The sequence below is a fragment of the Capsicum annuum genome, chromosome 3 (genome assembly GCF_002878395.1).
Source record: "Capsicum annuum cultivar UCD-10X-F1 chromosome 3, UCD10Xv1.1, whole genome shotgun sequence".
Classification (NCBI taxonomy): domain Eukaryota; kingdom Viridiplantae; phylum Streptophyta; class Magnoliopsida; order Solanales; family Solanaceae; genus Capsicum; species Capsicum annuum.
The window spans coordinates 233,937,458-233,961,428 of NC_061113.1; the positions used below are offsets into that span (position 1 = coordinate 233,937,458).

Consider the following 23,971-nt stretch of genomic DNA (forward strand, 5'->3'; position numbering starts at 1 on the left):
ATTACAGAGGTCTGATTTTATAAATTGTGGCTATATCCAATTACAGAGGCTTTCCAACTTTAGATGCCAATGAGAAAAAAGCCTCCTTAACATAGTATATAGGTGACAAGTTAGGGAAAGATATCTAAGTCATAGCTTGAGTTGTCTTAGCATCAACCCTAAAGCTTGAATCATAGATAAGTGCCTCATTGTGAAAACTGCACCATTCTTGTTCTTCACATAGTGTGTATTCTTTGAAAAAACGTTAATAAAGTCCTCCACCTAGGCACACCTTATCAATATATGTCTATATCTCAACAGCCTGATTTTACAATATCCTTTTATTTCATACTGTGAAAGAAGATTTTTCCTCAAAACATCAAGGTCTGTCCATTTCTGGGTGAATTTCCCAACAATTGCATATTGCGATAATTTTATCTTATTCATCATTGAAACTTCTTCTTCTGTCGATTCTACAATAGGTACGCCATTATCATATTAAATCGATTTCACTAGGATCCTTTGGTAACAAAGGTTGAATCGAATGTCATTGCATTGAAAACCTTTCCATATTCTAGAGGTTTCGAAGCTGAGTCGACTGAATTATTTATAGAAGCAATACTAGGAGATAGATTTGTTTTTGGAATAGATTGAGAAAGGGGGAGAGAGAAAAAAGATTGACCAGACACCATGGGTGGCTGGTCGGCCTGTTCGGCCATCAAAGGAAGATGGAACCTAGGGTTCTCACGAGAGAGAAAAGTTTAGGGTTCATAAAATGCATAAAGTATCCACTAAAGTTATTTCAAATTTGTAAGTAGACACTTAAAGTTTGCGGGGTCTTATTTTCACACAAAACTAATTAAGACCATTATAAATACACCTTTTGAGCTCACTTGCTCCATTTTAATGGAGTTCCGATCCATTATAATTATAATGGTTTTAATTTTATAAATCATAATTTGATGATAAATTGAGGTAATTTGAAAATGGCTACGATGGCGATCGACAAAATACTTATAGCAATTGTGGTTTCGTGTAAGTTGGTGACGGAAAGTTTGATTTTAGAGTAAAAGAATGGTTATTGGGTTCTGATTCAATTATAACATGTTTAAGATCAAGAAAACATAAAGGTGATACAAATTTTGAGCTATTGTTGATTTTGGTGATAATATTTTTATTTTTCAAGCTTTCTATTATGATGAATGGAAATACTGAAAATATATGGATGGAGGCGAGAAGAGGGAACCACGTTGCGAAGAGGGAATGAGGTTTAGGCGATGAGTAAAAGGAGGATAGAGAAAAAAAAGAAAATGAAATAAAGTGAGAAAAATAAAAATTAAATCAATTGGACATGTGACAGACAATAATTGGTGCATGTTGTACCCAGTTCTTCTTACACGTGAGGTTGCACCAATAGATTGAATTTATAACATTCTGAAATTATTATTATTATTATTTTGGATTGCCGTAGCAAAGTTAAGTGTCTACTTGTAAATGATAATTTTAATGGCTATTTTGTGCATTGTCTTATGAATTCAAAACCGTAGAAACGATTTATGGATAGTTTGAATGGTATTTCAGTAGAAGGATGAATTTTCAGCTACATTAATCAGTTTTGTTTTTCTTTCCCCTAATTTGTCTTATAAACTCGAACCTTACTCAAACCGTAGGAACGATTCATGGATGGTTTGAATGGTATATCTGCATAAGGGTGGATTTTCAGCTCTGTTTGTACTTTGTATCATTTTTAAAAGTACCTACCAATTCCTTTATTTTCGTTTCCTTCTGTGTTCTTTGATTTTCCTGTCTTCTCTTTCATATTATATTTGTTTTAGTTCACAAAGAGAATGTGAGTCTACCTATTGGTAACAGAAAGAAAGCGAATTTAACCGACGTGCCACCACATGTATTGATAGCATATACTCTCTCCGTTCCATTTTACTCGTTTCAAATTGGGATGATACAACTATTAAGAAAATAATGATTGATAATGTAACTTTACTATTTTGCCCCTCTTAATTGTATCTTGTTATTAGTTTCAATATTGATGGATGACTAATAACAAGGAGTAATCAATTACACTAAGGATATAATGGAAAAAAAAATTGTTGTCTTGATAAATAAAAAAGGACAAGTAAAATGAGACATCAAATTAAGAAATTTGGAACGGATAAAATGGGACAGAGGGAGTATATATTAACCGAAACATGTTGCAAAGAGAACCAAGATACAATGTCGGAATTTTATCTTTAAAAGTTCTACTCTAGTAACATACATAGCTTGTACAGTAGCTTAGAGTTTTATACATAGGAAAATGTCTAGTGTACTCAAGTTACACTTGTTTTGAACTGCAACTTGTGCGTTGGAGTTATTCCATGCTTAGCTAGGAATATTTTTGAGACAACATTATTATTAATTGAGATTTTCTCTTATTTACATCTTTGGGTGTGACTACTTAAAATTTATTTTGCAACCTAATCTTTAGAAGGTAAGATTAATTCTTAACTTGATATTTTTGATTTCTATTAAAGTTAATTAAAGAAGTAATTAATCCTATACTAAATGTTGTCTTTAATTTCTTCGAAATAGGAATCTAAATCACCTTTTCATCTACGTTCTCGAATTGACTGTATTTGTATCATAATTAGTCTTAATCCACTAATTATGAATACTAAATCAATTAAGATTCTTAGCACTTTATCTCAAAATTGGAGATTTATCCATCAAATTTATTGTGTTTTCCAACATCAAGAAAGGAAACCAAGAAAAGGAGAAATTTAGAATTTTCGTCCAAAACTTTTTTTTTTCATGTCGAAAGGCTAAATACTAATAGCTTTTAAGACCAACGTACCACCGAATTGCTGCTCTATATTAATTTCTTAAGTAATTTTATGAAAACAAAAAGCTCCAACAGCTATCCCAGTGTGTTGCATAACTCATATTATTGTACATAGATGATAAAACGCAACAAACAACGTTACACCCCTTTAAACATTTCAGATTTATGTACGATGATACCGGTGATTATCGTCAGATCTGCAAAAAATTCCTGGTGGCTCCAACTCAATCAAACACGAATGAAATTGGAGAAGATTAATGAGAAGTGTACGTTCACTAGAAGCCTCGTTTGGCAGGTGCAGTGCTACAGCTATTCTGACAGGATGTACTCAACTAACAACTCTACATTGGCACACAATGTCCTTTCAGAACTGCTTGATCTACCAGACGAGACAAACAATCCATGAAATCCTTCCAGAACTGCCTGATCTACCTTCAAGTAGTTGTATATTTTTGAGCTGGATAATTTACAGCCTGATCTTCTCATTTCCCAGTTAATTCAGATATATTATAATTCATCTTCCATCTCATCTGGTACATGCAATTTTTCGATGGCAGCCTGACAGAAAACGAGGAAACAGTGAAAAGGTCAGAGGATCAGCTTATATAATTTGAATCAGTTTTGACATAAAATAGCCCCAAAGCATACTTGAGATTGCAGGACAAGTATTAGTACAATTTAGAAACAAAGCGGTGAAGAACAAAAGAGTAAAAGGCAGAGAAGAAAAGAATCATCGTGCTCTGACTGATTGAAAAAAATTACCAGAAGCATATTTGATAATATATATACACACGTGCATGAGTGGGCAAATGGACGATCACCTTAATGGTTGCAACATCAGTTGCAGATGGTCTTAAATCTAACGCTACTCCAAAATGAAGCATGGCTTTGTCGTACATATTACATCTCTTGTATATCCTACCCATCAAAGCATAGACACTGCTCTCACGAGGAGCATGCTCTTTAAGCTCCTCTAAGACATCTAAAGCAGCATCAAAACTTTCCATGCTCACAAGAATGTTAGCCTTCTGATACATTGGAAAAGGGTTTTTCTTGTCTGCTATGACAGCCAGCTCCATCACTTCCAGTGCCTCCTCATTTTTCTGTCCATCCATAAGAGGCAGATTAGATTTGAATCAAGAACATCCTGTTTCAGCATAAAAATCATAACAGGAAACTACCACACCTTCAGAGCGTGTAATGAAGTGCCAAGATATGACATGATAACAGAAGAATGTGGATTTATACCCAAAGCCATTCGAAAGTGATGCTCTGAAAATTCAAACTTCTCCTGTCGGAGATAGATCATTCCAAGCCCATACCAGGCATTGTAATGCCTGGCATCCACACGAAGTGCACTTTGATAGCTCTTAATAGCATTTTCAAAATCTTCTAAAGCAATATATCTGAAAAATATAGACAGTGAGTCAAACTTATAAAGAAATTAATGATCCACCTCTCTACAATCAAAAGAAAAGAAATTCCGGGTTCACGTTTTGCCAATAAAGAAGGGAATGCTTGAGAAAAGGGAGGAATGTGCCATACTCATGACCACAAAGCGTGTGCCCGTATGCAAATCTAGGATTTACTTGTACAGCTCGTTGAAAGTTTTTAAGAGCAGTTTCATGGTCTTTCTGTAAACTATAGCAATTCCCCATAGCACACCTGCCATACCATGAATAAAATATTACTAACTATGTCATAATCAAGAGAACAGATGATATTGCTTTTCCTGTTTAGCTCCAACTACTATTTGCAACAGTGTTATGGATGCATGGAAGTCAATTAATTAAGTATTTAATTATATTTTAAAGTAGCTTTCTTTATTATTAGAATAGGATTTAAGTTTTATAGTTTCACAATGATTAGGATTAGCTATAATTATTGGTTCATGTTTCTTACTTCCACAAGGATTTAGACTTCCTATTGCTGTAATATTACTCCTATTTAAAGGGGTTCTGGAGGAATAAAAAGCTGAGTCATAGTTTAACAAAAAACAAGAGATTGGAGTTCTTCCTTCCATTGAACTCTAAGGTTTCAGCCTTCCTTTAACGAAATAAATTTATATCGCCCAGGGTAGTCATCCGATTCCAGCCCTAGCCTACTTTTCTTAAAATTGACAATTCTTTCGCCGCGGCGTTGTTCCATCACTGCAAGTTTCCATTAGGGTTTCTATAATTGCACGTTCTGGGAATCTGGAATTGATCTCATTGCCCATTGTGTCAGACTCTGATACCAAATTGTTGGGATTTTTAGAGAGAAGGATCGAGTCACATGGCACATATAACTTCAGCTCGTTAAAGGGAGGACCATATATAAATTCAGATCGTTAAAGAGAGGCTGAAACCTTAAGAGTTAAATGAAAGAGAGAACTCCAATCTCTTGTTCTTTGTTAAACTGTGACTTACCTTTTTATTCCTCCAGAACCCCTTTAAAAAGAAATACTATTACAGCAATGAGAAGTGTAATCCTCATGGAAGGAGGAAACATAAACCCTATTCTAAATTAATAGTTATAGCTAACCCTAATCCTTATGAAACTATAAAATATAAATCCTATTCTAGAATGATAAAGAAAGCTACTTAAAATATAATTAAATACTTAATTAATGGACTTCCACGCATCCATAACACACACTAAGAAACATTGTTCGGCGCCTTGACAGATCAAGGCTTTACTTGGAGCAAGAGCTCCACAAACAAAACTTATAACCAACTTCAAATGTATGGATGCATGATAATCTAGCAGATGATAGTCTCTTGGTTACAAATCAACATTATGTTTGAACATGCACTCTGGAGATCAATTCCAGGCTAGAATGAAAATGTCTCTCTTCATTTTCCACTTTGTTTAGGCATTTTCTCTACTATTATAAGTAGCAAGAATAGCAGTTCTTAATAATCCTAACTGAATCTTATTTTTTAAATGAACAAAGTCAGCCATTGGGTAAACTTCTTGATTATTTATCTACAGCCTGAAGTGCAAACAGGGAAGCCAGAATTTTTTAGACAGAAGAATGTAATGAAGCAATGTAATGTGTCCATAGAAGGAAGAGATAACCAGAAACATTAGGAGTCACGTTGTCAACAACTTGATCAAGGGTCAACAACAGCAAACATGGAGAAGTCCTGATGTTCAATGATACTTGGCCATTCATGAGTAAAATAAACTAATACTTGCTAAGATCTCTGGACAAAAGGAATAAACAGCTCCAAAATATTTGCATCAGACTATTATATTCGGATTTTGCAGGGATTACCAAGATTGGGGAGCTAATCTATCAGTTGATACCAGCTCTTGAGCCAGATAACTCAACTTCATGTCCTCCTTGAGATGCTAAAATAAAAATAAATAGTTTGTCAGGAAAGAGAAAAAAGCAAATTGGACATAAAAGAACATAAAGATCGGATCCTATAAGGGCATAAGAACTACTACCATAACCACATATAACCAGATTCATGACAACTTGATAAATATGCCTTTAGGAAATAAGTTTAATTCGTGAACAATACCCGGAAGAACACCATAAAAATTGCCATTAGATAATTAGTAATAACGATCATAGAATCTAAGCAAATATAGTAATGAAGATATGACAAGGATCAAATAAAGTTTCATCAAACCCATCCAGCATCAGCCCCACCCCCAAAGAGATGGTAAATTAAAGGCAGTTAATACTTCCTCAAAGCAAAGCATAAATGTTCTAATTGAAACACTGAAAGAGCAAAGACGACTCACAAACAACACTGTCGAGTAAACGTCCATTCCTTCTAAACTATAAGGTGAGGCCAGACGAGCAAGGCCAAATGCATGATCTGCTTCTAGGTAATCAACCATTTCAAAGTATGCTCTTCCAATCTGGCATTCAAAGACGCACGTGAGAAGCCATATATAGACAGATACCCATACATAAGCAACAGATACCAAGAAAAATCAAGAGCAAGTTACGCCGAGAGATATGTAAGAACGAAGAATCTTGTATCCCGCTCCAAGTAGAAAACACTAAAGACCCTCAAATACAGTACAAAATGGTCCTAAAAATTATACTAGCAAAAGTAGATGTTCTCCGGAGCCCGGACCATGCAGAGCAGTGCCTTGAATCATGATCGTCGAGGAGCAATCTCAAATTTGACATTATCATAAGAAGAAATGCTCTATGGGTAACCGTTCACACAACCTAATGGACCTGTCATGTCTTTTAATTCTTACCCCAACAATGACAGTTCATTATCCCATCCAAAAGGACTTCAGCAGCCCACAAGGCAGAATCAAGATCCTAGAAGACCACTCCTGGAAAATAGTGCTCCCTGCTGATCAATGAAATCTACAGAAGACAAGCATATCTAGTCCAGGCCACTTAATATTCTTGCTGTACTCGAACAAAGCTAGACTAATTGATATTACTACTACTTTATCCATAACTATGTAACTGGTCTAAATGTGGAACTTACACATTATGAAAGATCAAGGAAGATTCACAAAACCCAAAAAAAGAAAGGACCATCTCTGGCTAGACTTGAAGGAACCTACATACTGTAAGCAATTTCAATAAAAGACAAGCAAATAAACAGAAAAGGACAAGAATGAATATCTACTTTGATTCCCTGAAAAAGCATAAAGGGAAAACTTAAATCAACACGACTTTGAAAGGTTGGAAATATGAAAATAGAGTCGTTGCTTCCAAAAGGATTGGAGAAGAAGTGATCAAAACAGACAGAACCTTTACCTGAGAAAGAACCCATCCAGTGTGATAATGCTTGTGTGGGAGTTTGTTATAAGCATCTAGTGCATCCTGTTCCAGCAAAAAGCATCATATTTCAACCAAATCAATGCAGCAGCATCAAATGGATGCTGAAATTCATCTATCCGGAATCAAAATGTAATACCTGACATCTATATAAACAAGAAAGCCTGTAACCTTCCCCAAGAATCCTGAAAAGGGTCAATATCTCTGAAGCACCTGAGAGGATTGATGTGCTGCTCAAATTAACCCCAGCAGCAAAAGTTCCGGGTCCTTCTTGTTCAAGCGGTCTAGCATCTCCAGAAGAGTGTGACACAGTCATATTTAGCCGAGAATCATCAGAAATATCATTCCGAATCCCTGAGATGTAGACATAACACAGTTAAGAATAAAAACACATCTCAAAGGTAGATGCCATTTTGCTTAGGTAGCACAGTGCAGAAACATAAAAGAAATTCCACATAAACATAGCTGTGGGTTTCCAGCTCTCTTCATTTTTGGTTTGGTTGATAGCAGTAGTCTCGGATGAAAAAAACATTTTATCTGTACTCTCGAATTCTTTCAAATGATCAACGTACCAATCATTTGTGAATCTACAGATCTAAATTACAGTTAACTAGAATTGGGGAACTAGCAAACTGAAGTTTCAACTTTGACGAATAATAAAAGAGGTTAAAAAAACAGAGGGCGAAAGCAATCTCCCAAAAGTTGGTGACTGAACCACTAGATTAAACAAGCATGCACACGTCTACTCAAATTTAGGGGATCATGAAAGTAACTCAATAGAACAATGAAACATTGTTAGATATTCAGAAAGCAATCCATTTGAGAAATGATGGAGACAATGTGGGGTTTGGTGCCCCCCCTAAGTTTCGAGAAAATATCTTAAATGATGATGGAAGTGTTTGGTATGAAGGAAAATGTTTTCCTAGAAAATATTTACTTGGAAAATAAGTGAGTATAATCTAGGCAAATACTAATGACACCAAACCCGACCACAACCATAGAAGAGTCCAGGACCCGACACCGACAATTGACCTGGGTCGCAACCTCGACTCGTCACTCGGAACCCAACCTCGACTCTCAACCTGGGAACGTAACTGACTCCCGAGACCCAACCCTGACTCCCGACCCCAACACTCAACACCCAATCACTCTTGATTGGAAACCAGACTCGATCGCGACCCGACTCTGACTCCCAACCCGAGAACCAACCACTACACCTAACCTGGGACCCTAGATCCAACCCTAACTCTCAACCTGGGACTTGACCCTGATTTCTGACCCGAGACCTAAGTCGGGGTTAGGGAGAGGAGACGAGTCCGAAGTAGAAATCCGAGGTTGGGAGTTTGGTTGAGATTGTACCCCAATTCCCCTCTCAAGGTTGGATCACCAGTTTGTGTCTAGAGCTATTCTTGAATCGAGTTCAGGGTCGGATTGAGTCCCGAGTCTCGAGTCGAGGTTAGGAGTCCGGACCCAGGTTGGGTTTGGGAGTCATGTCTTGAATTGAGGTCGGATCCTAGGTCGTGTGTCTTAGATCAGGATTGAGAGCTAGGGGTCGGGGTTGGGATTTGGGTCTCAAATTGATACCCGGGACTCGGGTTAGGGTGAAAGGTTGAAAGATAGTTCTGGAAAATGTTTTCCTTACTTTTTGAAAGGAATTTATTTTCCTTAAATGTGAATAAAATAAGTTCACTTGAAAACATTTTCTAAAACATTTAAGCCGCCAAACATAAGAAAATTGAAAAACATATTCTTAAAAATGTTTCCCTTCATGCCAAACACACTCAATATGTCCTAATAAGATGATAGAAAGTTTCTGGCAAAAACTAAACCAAACTCCTTTTTCTCTACCAGACTAAGGCATGTTTGGTATAAAGTAAAACATTTTCCGGAAAATATTCTCCTATTTCTCATGATTATTTGGTTAAAAATTTTGAAAATTATTTTCTTTTGGAAAACAAGTTTCGTGAAAATAAGAAAAATGATTTACTTAATGAAAGTAAGGAAAACAAGCGGCATTGTCTCCAACAACTCTCAAAATCACTCTCACCCAACAAAAAAAAGATATTTTAATTTTATTTTAATTCCTCACAGCTGCCCCTAACCCCAATCTTTTAATTAATTTTTTTAATAAAATCACCTCCACCTTACCCTCCCCCCACCCCTAACTTTTTAAATTAAATTTTTTTCTACCCAACCCCCATCTACATCCACCACCTCGCCTTACCTCCTACCTCTACCCCGCCCCACCCACCACAACCCCCTCCCCCCACCATAATATCCATCACTCTACTCCTACCCATTCTCATTGTTTTGTGTTATATGTTAAATATACATAAATGCTTTTAGGATAATATTTTTTACTTACATACCAAACACAAGAAAACAAGTAAGAAACAACTTGTTTTCAACAACATACCCAATATATTCCCATAAAGTGGGATCGGGGAAGGTAAGTCCATTCCACTACCTCAGAGGTGAGATAGAGAGGTTGTTTCCGCTAGACAGCCGATTCAAGACAAAAACAATCTAGAAAAGAGATAGTAAAGGAACAAAAAAGAATAGGCATTAACACAATAAATAATAACGAAAACAAGAATATCAAGTAATACGACCAATGGTAACACAATCTGAAACAAGACTAGCACTGTGACTACTAGCGCGGATGACAAAACAAAGACCTCCTACCTACTAGTAATGACACACTCCTTCCTACTAACCTTCCACCCTAATTCGCATCCTCCACACCTTCCTATCTACGATCATGTCTTCGGTAAGCTGATGTTCCATGCATGTCTAATCACCTTCCTCCAATATTTCTTCAGTCTACCTCTACCTTGCTTGAATCCATCTATGCACTGGGGCATCCGGGCACCTCCTTATCACATGCCCGAACCATCTCAACCTTGCTTCCCGCATCTTAACTTTCACCAAAGCCACTCTCACCTAGTCACCTTATCTCGAATAACCTCCTTTCTAATACTATCTTTTCTAGAAAATATTTTCTTGGAAACTAAACACCATAAGATACAAATTAACCTCTATGCAGGCTTAGATGTCAGCATCTGACCAGCAAACTGCCGTTCAAGTGAACTATAACTTCTGCATTGTGTGGTTGGGGGGGAGGGGGCAACAACTCAGAAAGAAAAAAGGTTATGGATAATCCATTTTATCTCACCCATTAATGTTAACTGGGTACAGTCGAAATGTTTTTGTAATTATACTTCAACTTCAAGAAATTGTGTGAACCAAACCATAAGATTCATATATTATATTTATGATGAGTCTCCACTCTAACAAGGTAACAATGCCTAGGTTGAAAATAAAATCGGCAACAGAATATCAAGAAAAAGGCAAAAATATCAATCACCTTCACCATAATTTTCAGTAGCCCAAGATTGTGCCTTTCGACTTGTCATGGAACGTAAAGTCATTGAGCTCAGCTTCGAACTACCATAATATTTGGAAGAGTGAATGGTTCCATTTCCAGAAGCTGCAGATACATTTGGATTTGTGTTTCCAGTAGATTCTCCGGCAAGCCTTGAATTTCGTCGAGGGCCAGAATCAGGAAATAACCTCCCAGATATCTAGAAATATAAGAGATGATGGACTCAGACACACAAAACAGATGGGGAATGGAAACCAAAAAAGAGCAATAAAGGTGTGCCTCCAGATCCTATAAATCCACCATATAAAGCACAAGAAATGTAAAGGGTGTTTAGTGCTTAAAACAAATGCACAAATAAGATGAACATAATCAATGTCGTAGTTCAACAAGCTAAACTTAAATTTTTTTTTCGTGTTTGTCAAACCAAAAGAGGTTAAATGAAACAAAATAAGGAGCCTTAAGGCACACCCAAAACCCCTAGCATGTAACAAGTAACAACCGACTTCTACAGATGAAAAATTGGAAAGGAAGGACAGCAGTTGCACCAAAAGCTTCACACGCTGAAAGTTCACTACAACAAAAGAGGCACCCAAGGGTGTGGCCTTGCGGTCAATGAAGTGGGTTGAGAATCTGAGGTCTCGGGTTTCAAATTTGAATTCCAGCAGAGGTAAAAAACAATAGGTGATTCCTCTCATTTGTCCTAGCCTTGGTGGATAGAGTTACCTGGTATTTGTTGCTGGTGGAGATGGCAGGTATCCCGTGGATTTAGCCGAGGTGCGCAAAAGCTGGCCTGGACACCACGGTTATCAAAAAAAAAATTTACAACAAAATAGAAAACTAATACTTAAATGGCTATGAAATCATTTTGTGAAGAACCATATAAAGGCTTCTTGATTGATAGACATACATGAAATGGCATATGAGGAAGTAAGACATTACTTCAATGGGAAATATCTAAAAGAAAGCTAACAATCCAGCAGCAATTATACAGAGAAAGAATAACTTGATCTTAAAATAGATTAGATAACTGAAAACTATGTGTTATTGTACTTACAGACCTTTCTCAACTTTCCCTCGTCAACAAACTTTCTCCGAGGGGCCTGAATGGTTGAATTGACAGTTGATCGTGGAGAATTATCAGCACCAGCCACAGATGCATTAGCTCCAATTTGCTGAAAATTTCTACAAACTGGGGGTGGAACCACTCCTGACAACTAAAAAGAAGCCTGTATTTGACAATCTTTCTGAAAATCAAAAGACATTCTAGCATTTCCAAAGTGCATATGAGAATTCCAGTTGCTTCTTTGAAGTAGAAGATTTTGTCACCTTTATAGCCTGTTTGGCCAAGCTTTTGGGAGGTCAAAAGTGCTTATTTTAAAAAAGTGAGCTGTCTGGCAAGCTTTTAGGAGAAAATAAGTGTTTTGGGGAGTAGCAGATAGCTTGCAATAGAGGATTTCAGTTTTTTCTTGTTTTTTGAACTTTTGGTGTTGTACTCAGGCACAATTTTGTGCTATATCAATAATACTTGCCTTTTCAAAGGAAGAAAACTAACCTACTACTTTTCTCTTATTCAAAATTTGCCAATGTCTAGTTCTACAATTATAAGAATTTTAAGGAAAAGTTCTATTTTAAAGAGACAAAAAAAATTAAGCATCTTCACTGAAAAAGCAAACAGCAATAGCTGGTAACAACCAATGACCCTCTTCTTAAGTTAGGACCAGAAGAAAAAACGCCACTGAACAGACAAACTAAAAACAATGTGTAAGCCTGACACCCGCTTTCTATAAACAATGTACAGAAAAATTGGAAGTTGGAACAAATATAAAACTGGTTACTAAAGACAAGTTTTCTGATTGCATATCGAATGCAACCCATGAGCAGCATCATAATCTAAAAAAGTAGGGCAATCACTTGATTTGGTTGAGTAAACAGCAGCTATCCCTAAGATTAACAAAAGGATACTATCATCCTGTTTCTGTGGCACGCTAAGCTATCTTCATGTATAAAAGGACTTCATAAGAAAGAGGTCAAGGTAGAAGGTTCAGACTTGACTATCATAAAGTCAACCCAAATTCTTTTATCAAAAGTGAGACTTTTGATTTGGGTGATACCATTTTAAAGTCCTACTATGATACTCCCCAAGTGAAGATATTTGGCTATTGTTTAAAATTAATTCAGCGCTTACAACAAAAAATGTTTTTACTTGTCACTATCAAAGTACCTGTGAAGCCATTGGTGAGGGAGTGTTGTAGAATGACATGTTAGTGGAAGCCCCACCTAAATTCTGGATAGCAGCTGCATAATAATTTCCAGAAATTTCTCGAAGATTATTGCTGTGTGTATGTTTTGATTGCCTAGGGCTGATGTCATCTGAGACAATATTCTTAGAAGCTACATTCTGATCATCAGTAGATGCTTGAAAATTTCGGGATTGGTTCCCTTGGTATAAGTGTTGTTTTTCAATGCAAAGCAAAGATGCTTCCCCAAAAACTACAGCTGCTTCTTCTGCAGCACCTGGTATGTCTCGCAACAATAAGGATGCAATATATAAAATCATAACTAAATAACTATGACAACCAATATAATGTTCATCAAGTAGAAAGTAATCCGAAATATGGAACCTTACTGAGAGCATTTATTTGGAAACAAGTAAATGCATGTTCACTCATTCTTAAGTCAATCGAAATTTATGCGAAGTTTTCAAGGACAATACACCAGCCAAGTTCATTTTCTATATAGCTACGTTCTCCAAACCACTTAAGTTCACAATGAAGGCAAACAAGAGCAATATCCCAAAATTCAGCAGAAAATATTAGAAATAACAATTTGCTGAAAACACTCCATCTGTTAGCAGGTTGGACACCTCAAGTATGGAGCTTCACATTTAGAAGACAGCAACATGACTGGGAAATTCAAAATGTGGCTGATGTTTTCAGCACAATTGAACGGCTCAGTGATCTGGAGGCAGGACAAGATGTTTTATGGTGGCAGGGAAGTAATATGGGCTCTTTCAAGGTTAAAATTGTTTACAATAGGTTGAATCATTCCACTCAGCAACTGAGCAATTGGCCGTGGAATTGCAGCTGGAAAACCAAAATACCACGTAAAGTGGCTTGTTTGGTATGGTGGCAAGCTGAGGAAGCAATACTGACTCAAGACAGCTTGATGAGGATATGGGTATCATTACGTTCTACATGTTTCTTTTGTGGAGATAGTGCAGAGACAGTTAATCATCTATTGCTTCATGCGAGATCACAGGATAGTTCTGGAGATTGTTCTTAATCTCAATGACATATGCTTATATTTATTAAAAAACTAATCTTATTTTTTTTGGATAAAGTAATGAAAAACTTTTTGTAGGAGGTGATCTCAATGGGCATATCAGGTCTTTATCTAGAGGCTATGACGATGTGCTTGGAGGTTTTGGTTTCAGAGAAAGGAATGGAGGAGTCTCACTTTTGGATTTTGCTAGGGCCTTTGGGTTAATAATAGTGAATTCAAGCTTCCTGAAAGAGGAGGAGCACCTTATTACCTTCCGTAGTTCGGTGACCAAGACTCAAATAGACTTTTTGCTCCTTCAGAAGGGTGTAGAAGGCTATGTAAAGACTGTAAGGTCATACCTAGCGAGAATCTTTTTACCCAACATAAGCTTCTGGTGATGGACTCGGAAATCAAGAAGGGCAAAAGGAAGAGGAATGTGGAGGATCGACCCGGGATTAGGTGGGGTAGCTTAATTGTGGCCAGTGCTTTGGAGATAGGGGAGAAGTTGACGACAATGGGGGCTGGAGAGTAGAGGGAATGTGGATAGTATGCAGGAGACGACTGACAGTTGCACCAGGGAAATAGCTAACGAGGTGTTGGGTGTATGGAGAGGCCGATTTGTCAAGAATCGCGGGGGAAGGGGGGTTGTTACGAAGAAGTTGAACGGAAGGTGGGTTATGCAAAGTTGGTTGAGACCAAGGAGGAAGAGAAGCAGACGGATAGGGAGGAGTATAAGTTAACTAGGAAAGAGGCTAAGTTAGCAGTTATGACAGCTAAAACATCAACTTCCAAGAGCTTGTATGCGGTTTTAGAGGAAAAAGGCGGGGATAAAATGTTATGGACTTGCTAAGACTAAGGATCGGAGGGCTCATGACCTTGATTAAGTGAAGTGCATTAAAGAGGAGGATGGCAAAGTTGAAGGACGCCCTCAGTAGAAGGAGGTGGTAGTCTTATTTTCAGACTTTTGAACAGGAAGGGGGGGGGGGGGGTGGGGGATTTGGAGCATTCAGAGAGGTGTCGCGATTACGGTTATTGTAGGTTTATTAAGGTTGAGGAGGTCAAAGGTGCTATTTGTAGGATGCGTAGGGGTAGACTAAGCCAGACGAGATTCCGATGGATTTTTGGAAAAGCACTGGTGAGGCGTATATGGAGTGGCAGCCAAAGTTGTTTAACACCATTGCCCGAAGCTTGGAGATGGAGTACGATGATTCCATTATATAAGAACGAAGGGGACATTTTTTGCAACTATAAGGGTATCAAGTTGTTGAGTCATTATGAAAATTTGGGAAAGGGTGGTAAAGTTGAGAATGAGGAGGATCGTGATGATTTTCGAGAATCAGGTCGCTCGACTACCGAGGTCATTCATCTGGTAAGGAAATTAGTGGAGCAGTATAGGGAGAAGAAGAAGGACTTACACATAGTATTAATTGATCTTGAGAAGGCATACAACAAAGTCCCCAGAAAGGTTATGTGGAGGTGCTTAGAAGCTAGAGGTGTGCCCGAGGTGTACATTAGGTCGATACAGGACATGTGCGACGAAGTGAAGACTTGTGTGAGGACAGTGGGAGAAAATTCAGAGCAATGTTCTATTTTGACAGGATTGCACCAGGGATCAACTCCTTAGTCCATTTTATTCGCCTAAGTGATGGATGTACTGACGCAGCATATTTAAGCGGAGGTGTCTTGGTGTATGTTCTTTGCTAATGATGTAGTTCTAATTGACAATGACGAGTCCCGGAGAGAAGTTAATGATTAGTTAGAGGTTTAGAGACAAGACCCTAGAGTCTAAAGGATTTAGGTTGAGCATGATCAAGACAAAGTACTTGGAGTGCCACTTCAATGATTTGACGCATGAGACTGATGTGGTAGAGAAGTTGGATACCTAGGTCATTCGGAAAAAAGACAGTTTCAAGTATCTTGGGTTTATGATACAGAGGAATAGAGAGATTGACGAGAATGTCATGCATCGTATTAATGCAGGGTGGTTAAAATAGAGGCTCGCTTCGGATGTCCTGTGTAATAAGAAGGTGTTCCTAAGCTTAAAGGCAAGTTCTACAATGTGTCAGTCTGACCGGCTATGATGTATGGGGTAGAGTGTTGGCCAGTTAAGAACTCCCACATCCAAAATTTGAAGGTAGCGGAGATGAGTATGTTAAGATGGATGTGTGGACTTACTAAGAGAGATACGGTTAGAAATGAGATTATTCGAGAGAAGCGGGAGTGGCTTCGAGGGAAGACAAGATGCAGAGAGTGAGGATGTAATGAGAGGTGCACAGATGCCATAGTCTGGAGGTGTGAGACGTTGGCTATGAATGGTTCTAGACGGGGTAGAGGGAGGTGATTAGACATGACATGGAGCAGTTATGACTTACGAAGGACATGACCCTTAATAGAAAGGTGTAGAGGACGCAGATTAGGGTAGAGGATTAGTGAGTAGGAGTGTGTCCTTCCTAGTAGGAACGAGTGCTTTGTTTGTAGTTATGCATATAGTCGTAGTGTTATGTGTGTGTCTTGTAGTTTCTTGTTCGTGGTGTTTTGGTAATGTTTGTGATTTCGGATAGATAGTTTATAGTATTACTATGTGGGTGTCTTGTTTCCTTTATTATCTAGTGGTGTGTTATCCTATATTGTTGTGTATTTTTATATTTTTTTTGTTTGTTATACTGTTATTTGTCTTGAGCCGAGGGTCTACCGAAAAGGTATGTTGTTGCTGTTATAAAGTAATAACTTTCATTAGAAAAGGGAAAAAGCTTTCTCGTATACACGAAGTATACCAAAAGTAATCTTATTTAATCAGTTTATAACTTAAAGCAAATTGTGACTCAAATTAATTTGCAAATGAATTAATTCAAAATGAAAAAGTGGTAACTACAAACTCATTCTAGTGTTAATAGCTTTAAGTATATTTCAAACATTTTGACAGAAACAAGTGTTTATCAACATTGCATTTTCAATCTACACGTATGTTCTTATTCATAAATTCAACTCCAACACTTAAAAGTGCATTTTAGCACTAGATGACGATTGTAACTAGAAATCCTTTTAGTGTTAATAACTCTACGGATGTTTCAAACAATTTAACAGAACAAAGCGCTTTATCAACACCTTATTTTAAGTTTCAACACTTCTATCCTAACACGTATGTGCTTATCCATAAATTCAGCTCCAATACAAGTGCTTTTTAGCACTTGATGTTTAAAAGCTACTTAAATTCAGCTAATCCAGCGACTCTTAAATCTGTTCAGCCACAAACTGTTTAAGAAATTCTAACTTAATAAATTGAAAGAAAGGTCTACAGGTAGTCACGGAGTTGATAAAATTGATTATTAAAGTTTGTTTTCTGTAATTCTACTTTCCGGTTTCAAAGCTAGGGGGCTGATTGGTCCAATCATCTAAAATACCATATATCTGGTCCACAAGTCATTAGAACCATAACGTGCACCACCACATCTACAGCATTGTATTACTTTTGTTTTGGCGGAAGAATTGATTATTAGTGTTGTCGTGATAACAAATATCAAAACATAGCAAAATATTGATCTTAAATGTTTGCTCAAGCTATTCTTGCACAAACCTAGTATACACAACTCCTCATATGCAGCCCATAGCAATGGATCCAATAACAGTGCCTGATTGAAATGTTGGATGGAAATCTTTCTTCTATCTGTATACCTGAAATAATTACTCAGTTCAATGAGTACCACCTTAAAGGAGTGCAATCCAGGCTATTTACAATAGAAGATCATCACTATTGCATCTCTTCTTAAGCTCCAATAATGGTTGATTATTGAAAGGTTAAGGCAAAAAAGAAACAGAAAAATATATTCAACCACCTTAAGGTATAACTCAAGATATATCAAAAACATAACACACATAAAAACTTTTGGCGTAGTTCAAACATTTTTCTCAAGTACAACGACCAAGTCCCAAACAATGAAATCTTCTTTTTTTGAAGTTAATAAATTTGGCATAGTTCAAACATTTTATGATGCAGTGTCTATACCATTCTTTACAGTAAAAGGAAAAGATGATAGTTCGATGCCTTTTTTTTTTTGAGAACTGATACTGATGATAGCTTCAATCCTTATACATTCTTCTCCATCATATAAAATAGCAAATACAGGATAATGAGTTATATCAGCATGAAGTGTCTTTCATGCTTACTAAACATGATGACATAAACTAGAACACAACCACAATTCATTGTCACAGCGAAGTATTAGCTTCATAGCATTCAGATAGATCAAATCAGTTTCAAAATGAATAAGCAAGGGTAGATGGTAATCCTCCTCTTAAATAGAAACTATATCAGAATATAAACCTGTAAATAAGACCAAGAAGGTAGTGCCCAGCTGCACCATTTGGAACCTGCACAACCACCACTAATCTATAAATTAAAGAAGCATGTCAATGGCTTACATAAATAAAATAACTCGAGACAACAATACTATAAAATCCACAAAGTGAGTAGATATTTGGAACAATGGTTTATACAACTCTACCTCTACAGCTGGCTCATTAGGTGGGCAAAGTGCCGTCTCAGCTTCTGTGAGAAGACCCATCTGAAAGCATGATAGGGCAAACAAGTAGCGGGATTGAGCCATACTTGTCCCTTCATATAATAGTTTTAAATGGGGTGATTATGAGCATAATATCAAGGACAATGATATCAGAAATCCAACAATAATACTCGAATAACAATTTATGGAGCAAAAAAAAAGATATTGCAGCATAAAAATATCGTCATATTCATTGAATATGTGAAAAGAAAATATCACACATACCCTTCAGAACATGATATGCAGCATACGCCTGTTGGTTCTGCAGGTAGCATCCAGCTAAAAGTTGCATATTTGTCTGCAATCGACATAGATACACTAGCTTAAGAGATTTCAACAGAAAGATGTTCCAAATGTCAACAATGCACTTATTTAAGGACCAGCAGTAATTAAAATCATCCAATGGGGTAAACATTTTAAGGACTTGGAACTAGAACAATACTAGTTTAGTTAGAAACCAGCAACCTACTTGAAAAACGTCCCACTATTTTATTAAGACACCTCTTAAGACAAAAAACAGCGTTTTCATTTTGATTGAAACACTAAAAACCACAAATATCTTTGCTATTTAACAAAGAGTGGTAAGCATATTGCCCATAGTTACCTCAGCAATTATAAACACAATATTCTCATCCTAAGTAAACATTCAAGGAGCTAATTGTTTGATGCCATTCAAAAAAGAAAATTTGAATCTGGTGTCATCCACAATAAAATAAAAAGACTTGCAAGAAGACTGACAAAAAGCAAGTACCACATATTGGTAAGTCCTTTTTAATCAAGAATATTAAGAAAAATAAAGAAGGTTTGTCTTGATTTTATTCAAGAGGACCTGTTAAATCTTACTCTACTATGCTACAAATCTGTGTTAAACCCTTCTCGCCGAACACTTAAAAAAGAGAAGAATTCCCAAAAACTGAAACCTAATCACAGCATTTCCAAGAACTACAAAATGAGAAATACATATGTTTACAAAGACTAGTGAAGTAAAAACTAGATAAACAGGAGAGAGAGAAAATCCCACCAGTTAGGTAACGTCATTTCTCTATATCCTCCAATTTTTTTGAATTTCCTTAAACCTACTTGACTTGAGTTTCTGGCTTCAATTTAACTGGTTATTCCAGCAATTTAATAGATGTTATCCCCTATTCTTGATTAATAGTGGGTAGTGAAAAAGTGTGGAGATACCTCAGAGGGGAACTCGGCACAGAGGCGTTCACACATGAAAATGGCGTTGTGGTGCATAAAGTGCACCAGGCTGTTTTGCACACACTCTATTAGTACACTTTCCATTGACATTTGGAGCCTCCAATTCAACCAGAGACAACGATTCGTAAACCCCAGGAGGTTTTTCTACACATTAGAGAGAGAGAGAGACGGGTCAGAAGATTGATATTCACATACAAACATAGAATTCAACATGTCATACGCACGGGAATGATGATAACTTCTAAAGCCACACTTATTGAATCAAGTTTTAACAACAAAGATTACAAAACCTGAAGGCTTATATGCCATGATCATTTACTCGTTAACACGAAGACTTTGACATAGTGATAAGTGCATCCACCACCACCACACTAGCCAAAATGCTTCCTCTTTTTTTTTCCTTTCAAAAGGCAAGCATATGAAAACTTTTAAATTCACTTCACAACTTTACAAGATTTGTAAACCCACAACGGTATACCTCATCACCACATATTAGCACTGACAGTTGCCAAAAGCTCTTTTTTCAATTCTAATCCCAGAATTTGAATATAACAGTGTTAGAAAAACTTATTCATGTCCATTGATGAACGGAGATCAACCAAACTGCAGGTAAGAATCAGGAAGCACGGAAAATCATGTAACCGTAAGCTCACCTCTAAATAAAAAAAAACTCCACTTCTCAGAGCTTTAAGGAAGTGTCAGTGCCTGAATTGAAGTTCAAGTCCAATTTCATGCTTCTTACACTCAAACCAGTACATAAAAGACAGAAACATACCTTTTTAATGCTTCTCCAAAGGTGTCGCCCCTAAGAGACTTCCGTAACAATTTATCATTAACAAATTTCTCTGTATTTGAACTTGTTGAAGTAGACATAAGGAGATAAACCTCTTATTGATTAATACTACCAATTTTTGTTACTTTCGATAGCTGAATTCACACGAATATCAAAGTTGCTCTTAACATAAATAATTTCCAGACAAACAAATCCGATTCATGTTCACCTCCACAAAGTTGAAAACATGTTTAGAAAGAAATGACAGAAACCTAAAAAAATTCTCATATAAAACCGACGAAATTACTTAACCTACCTCAGAAGAAATTCACAAAGCTTTACTGACACAATTGCTCCATGGTTGTTAAATATTTATTTTTCTTATTTATTTTTATTCAATTTATAAATTGGGGGGGAGAGAGAAGTATTTTGAAGGAAGAGTGAAAGATTGTTTCGAGAAAATTTTATGTTCCCATTTTCTCCCTTAAACCCTTTATGTTTGCATAATGATAGTACTTTTCTCTGTCATTTCACCCCATGAATTTGTTTCTTTTTTCCTTTTTTCCCCAATACAATTTTGCATTTTGGGTCCAGTACTACTTTCTTTTTTCAACACTCAAATACGTGAAGCACGTATCAAACAACTTCTTAGTTTGGGTTGTTGGGTCATAAGGTTTGAATTTGAAATCCCTTCTATTTTGCGTTGATTCTCGAATATAAAGAGAAAACTATATTATTTATTTTAGATATATTAAGTGCATATTTGATTATATGATATTAAATTATAATTTAAAATCATATTATGAAGTAGAATTAATATGAAGTTCTTTAGTTATATATTAGATAAGGTTCCTCGAGGGCTGCAGAATGGAGCAAGATGACTTCTCTTGAACAAATGCTCCATGGTCAACAGTAAGCATTGCGCCATCAAAGGAAAATATGCTTAAATTCATCTCAAGGGGGACGCCATTCGGTGGTAACGCCTCTATTCAAAGGGCACGGATGATGTGGAAGAAAAGGACATGGGACAGAGGTGTCAAGATATGTCAGGTACGTGGACATATAATTTATCATTCTATGTATAAAGTATTGACCGACACCTGCAACGGATAGAACACCTGACGCTATATCATTAACTATAGTACTGTGAGGAATCATTTGGTTATGCAATGAGACCAAAGCTAATACATGAATAATCAAGTTATTCGTGTATTAATTTTATACATTATTTGGTAGGCATGGGGATAAAGGTTATTCATGTATTATTTTTGATTGTTAGGTTTTCAAATGTTGTGTAAAAGCTTTCATGTAGTATTACTTTTATAGGATATTTGGTTGTATTTTTATAATCCTGCGTAATTAATACTTACAAAACTTTTGAGGGAATCTATGCATAATTTTATGCGGCATAAAAGATGAAATAAGTTATACGGATATTAATTATACATAGATTAAATAATAAAATCACTCATTTATTCCTATCAATTTACTTTTAAATATTATTTATTTAATTAATTATTGTATTTAGATTTGTTCCCGCTGTCCCACATGAATTTTTTTTTTTACTGCATCAACCTCAATCCAGTGAACTGGTTAAACAATTCACTGGCACAAGTTTTCCCTTAATTTGTACTCCTACTTTGTATTTGATTCACCGACGCAGTTTGTATTTTGTATTTTTTTTTTCCGCCGAAATTCGGCGTTTCTTTTTATTTTGTATTTTTTACTTATTAATATAATTAAATTATTGAATTTGTAATTTGTAATATTAAAAATTATACTTTTCTATATGAGCAGTGGCGGATCATTATAGGGTCCAGGCCGAATCCGCTTCGTCGGAAAATAATATTCCCTTCGTTTCATAATAAATGAATTGTTACATTTTGACACACATATTAAGGAAAAAACATTAAAGACATAAATTTAACACAATTTTTCATTTTTATTTTTAAAAAAGAAAAAGTTTACCTTGTAATATCTTTTCAAAAGTTAGATTGTCAAATCATAAGAGCAAATTTAAAAAAAAAATCAATGATTCACTTATTTTGAAACGGAGGGAGTACTATTTTTACATGATATTTTTTTTTTTCATGTATAAATAGTAGATGTTGAATCCCTTTCAACTAGTCCGTATATATACTATTGAACCCCCTTACTGAAAATTCTGAATCCGCCCCTGTATATGAATGTGATAAATATTAATTTCTACGTAAATAATATCTACATAATTAATATATACAAAATTAATACCTGCATGACTATAGTAATCTCTCTTTATTTTCTAGTTTTGAGGAGCACACTATACTTTTTATTAGTTTTATATGCATTAACTTTTTCGTCGATTTCTTGCTTATGACTAGCTTTCGTTAGCTATCAAGGAATGCTATCAACGATTGCATTTCACGTATTCATTCTTGATCACTACTTTACTTTTCTTATGTTTACATTCTGTCTTCCGTTACATAGATAATCAAATTTCCTTGGTTAACAAATCTTAAACAAAGCTGGATTTAACATGCATGCTCTTGATCTTATATACAAATTCAACTATACCAATTCCTGGATAAACAATTATATTCTTTTCATAATAACAATAACATATCTAATGTATTTCCACAAAGTGAGATCTGAAAAGGGTAAAATGTACAAGTCCATACCATTACTTTATACGGAATAGAGAGATTGTTTCTGATAGATTCTTGGTTCATGATAAATAGTAGTACACCAAGCAAAAAATATAAAAACAAACAACAAACATAAGATAACACACCACTAGATAATAGAACAAACAAGACACCCACAAAGTAGCTCTATGAACTACCTATCCAAAATTTCCTCAGTTCTTATATAATCATACCAAATGAGCAAATCACAGTTCATAAAATAAAATATTAAAAATATTCTAAAGTACCGCATTGATAAATCTTTAACACAATTCTTTCACATAATGCAAATAATCTCTTCACACCGAACATGAGTCCGTTTTCTTAAACAATGAGTTTGCTTTGCAAAAAATAAACCTATGTTGAAGTTTTACATTCAAAAATTCTTGAAATATTTTGAAATTCCAAATCACATTTAAAAAAATAAATAAATTCAAATCATGATTCCAAACGCACATACAAACACTAATTTGAAGTAAAAATTTGAAATTTTAACTTTACAATTAATATCACATGTCCAAACAGGAAACTTTTCATTTTAATTTATATGAACTTATTTA

General features: G+C 35.9%; 1 protein-coding gene across 8 annotated transcripts; it reads right to left on the reverse strand.

Annotated features, from left to right (window-relative positions):
* Positions 1–2,826: 2,826 nt before the first annotated feature.
* Positions 2,827–21,223, reverse strand: LOC107862980 (cell division cycle protein 27 homolog B). 8 transcript variants are annotated; one of them, XM_047409536.1, is made up of 18 exons: positions 21,065–21,222; positions 20,630–20,681; positions 19,956–20,120; positions 18,996–19,068; positions 18,714–18,823; positions 18,533–18,579; positions 17,786–17,883; positions 13,172–13,464; positions 12,009–12,164; positions 10,933–11,149; positions 7,705–7,919; positions 7,545–7,610; positions 6,557–6,676; positions 6,078–6,154; positions 4,364–4,483; positions 4,005–4,224; positions 3,581–3,921; positions 2,827–3,376 (listed from the first exon to the last, which is right to left on the reverse strand). In XM_047409536.1, exons 3-18 carry the CDS (start codon positions 20,064–20,066, stop codon positions 3,301–3,303), a joined length of 2,340 nt encoding a protein of 779 aa, XP_047265492.1. In that variant the 5' UTR covers positions 20,067–20,120; positions 20,630–20,681; positions 21,065–21,222; the 3' UTR covers positions 2,827–3,300. The 8 variants fall into 8 exon arrangements, with proteins under 8 accessions (XP_047265492.1, XP_047265496.1, XP_047265493.1 ...); XM_047409540.1 differs by lacking the exon at positions 20,630–20,681 and having other exon boundaries at positions 18,714–18,773; XM_047409537.1 differs by lacking the exon at positions 20,630–20,681 and having other exon boundaries at positions 3,640–3,921; positions 21,065–21,221.
* Positions 21,224–23,971: the final 2,748 nt, after the last annotated feature.

Excerpts from the sequence above, each read along its gene's own strand:
- LOC107862980 (XM_047409536.1), bottom strand. The coding sequence starts at position 20,066 with ATGTCAATGGAAAGTGTACTAATAGAGTGTGTGCAAAACAGCCTGGTG. Across the intron at positions 12,165-13,171 it reads CCTCACCAATGGCTTCACAG|TTGTCAGGAGTGGTTCCACC; the intron begins GTACTTTGATAG and ends GCTTCTTTTTAG. Across the intron at positions 11,150-12,008 it reads ACGAGGGAAAGTTGAGAAAG|ATATCTGGGAGGTTATTTCC; the intron begins GTCTGTAAGTAC and ends TTATATTTCTAG.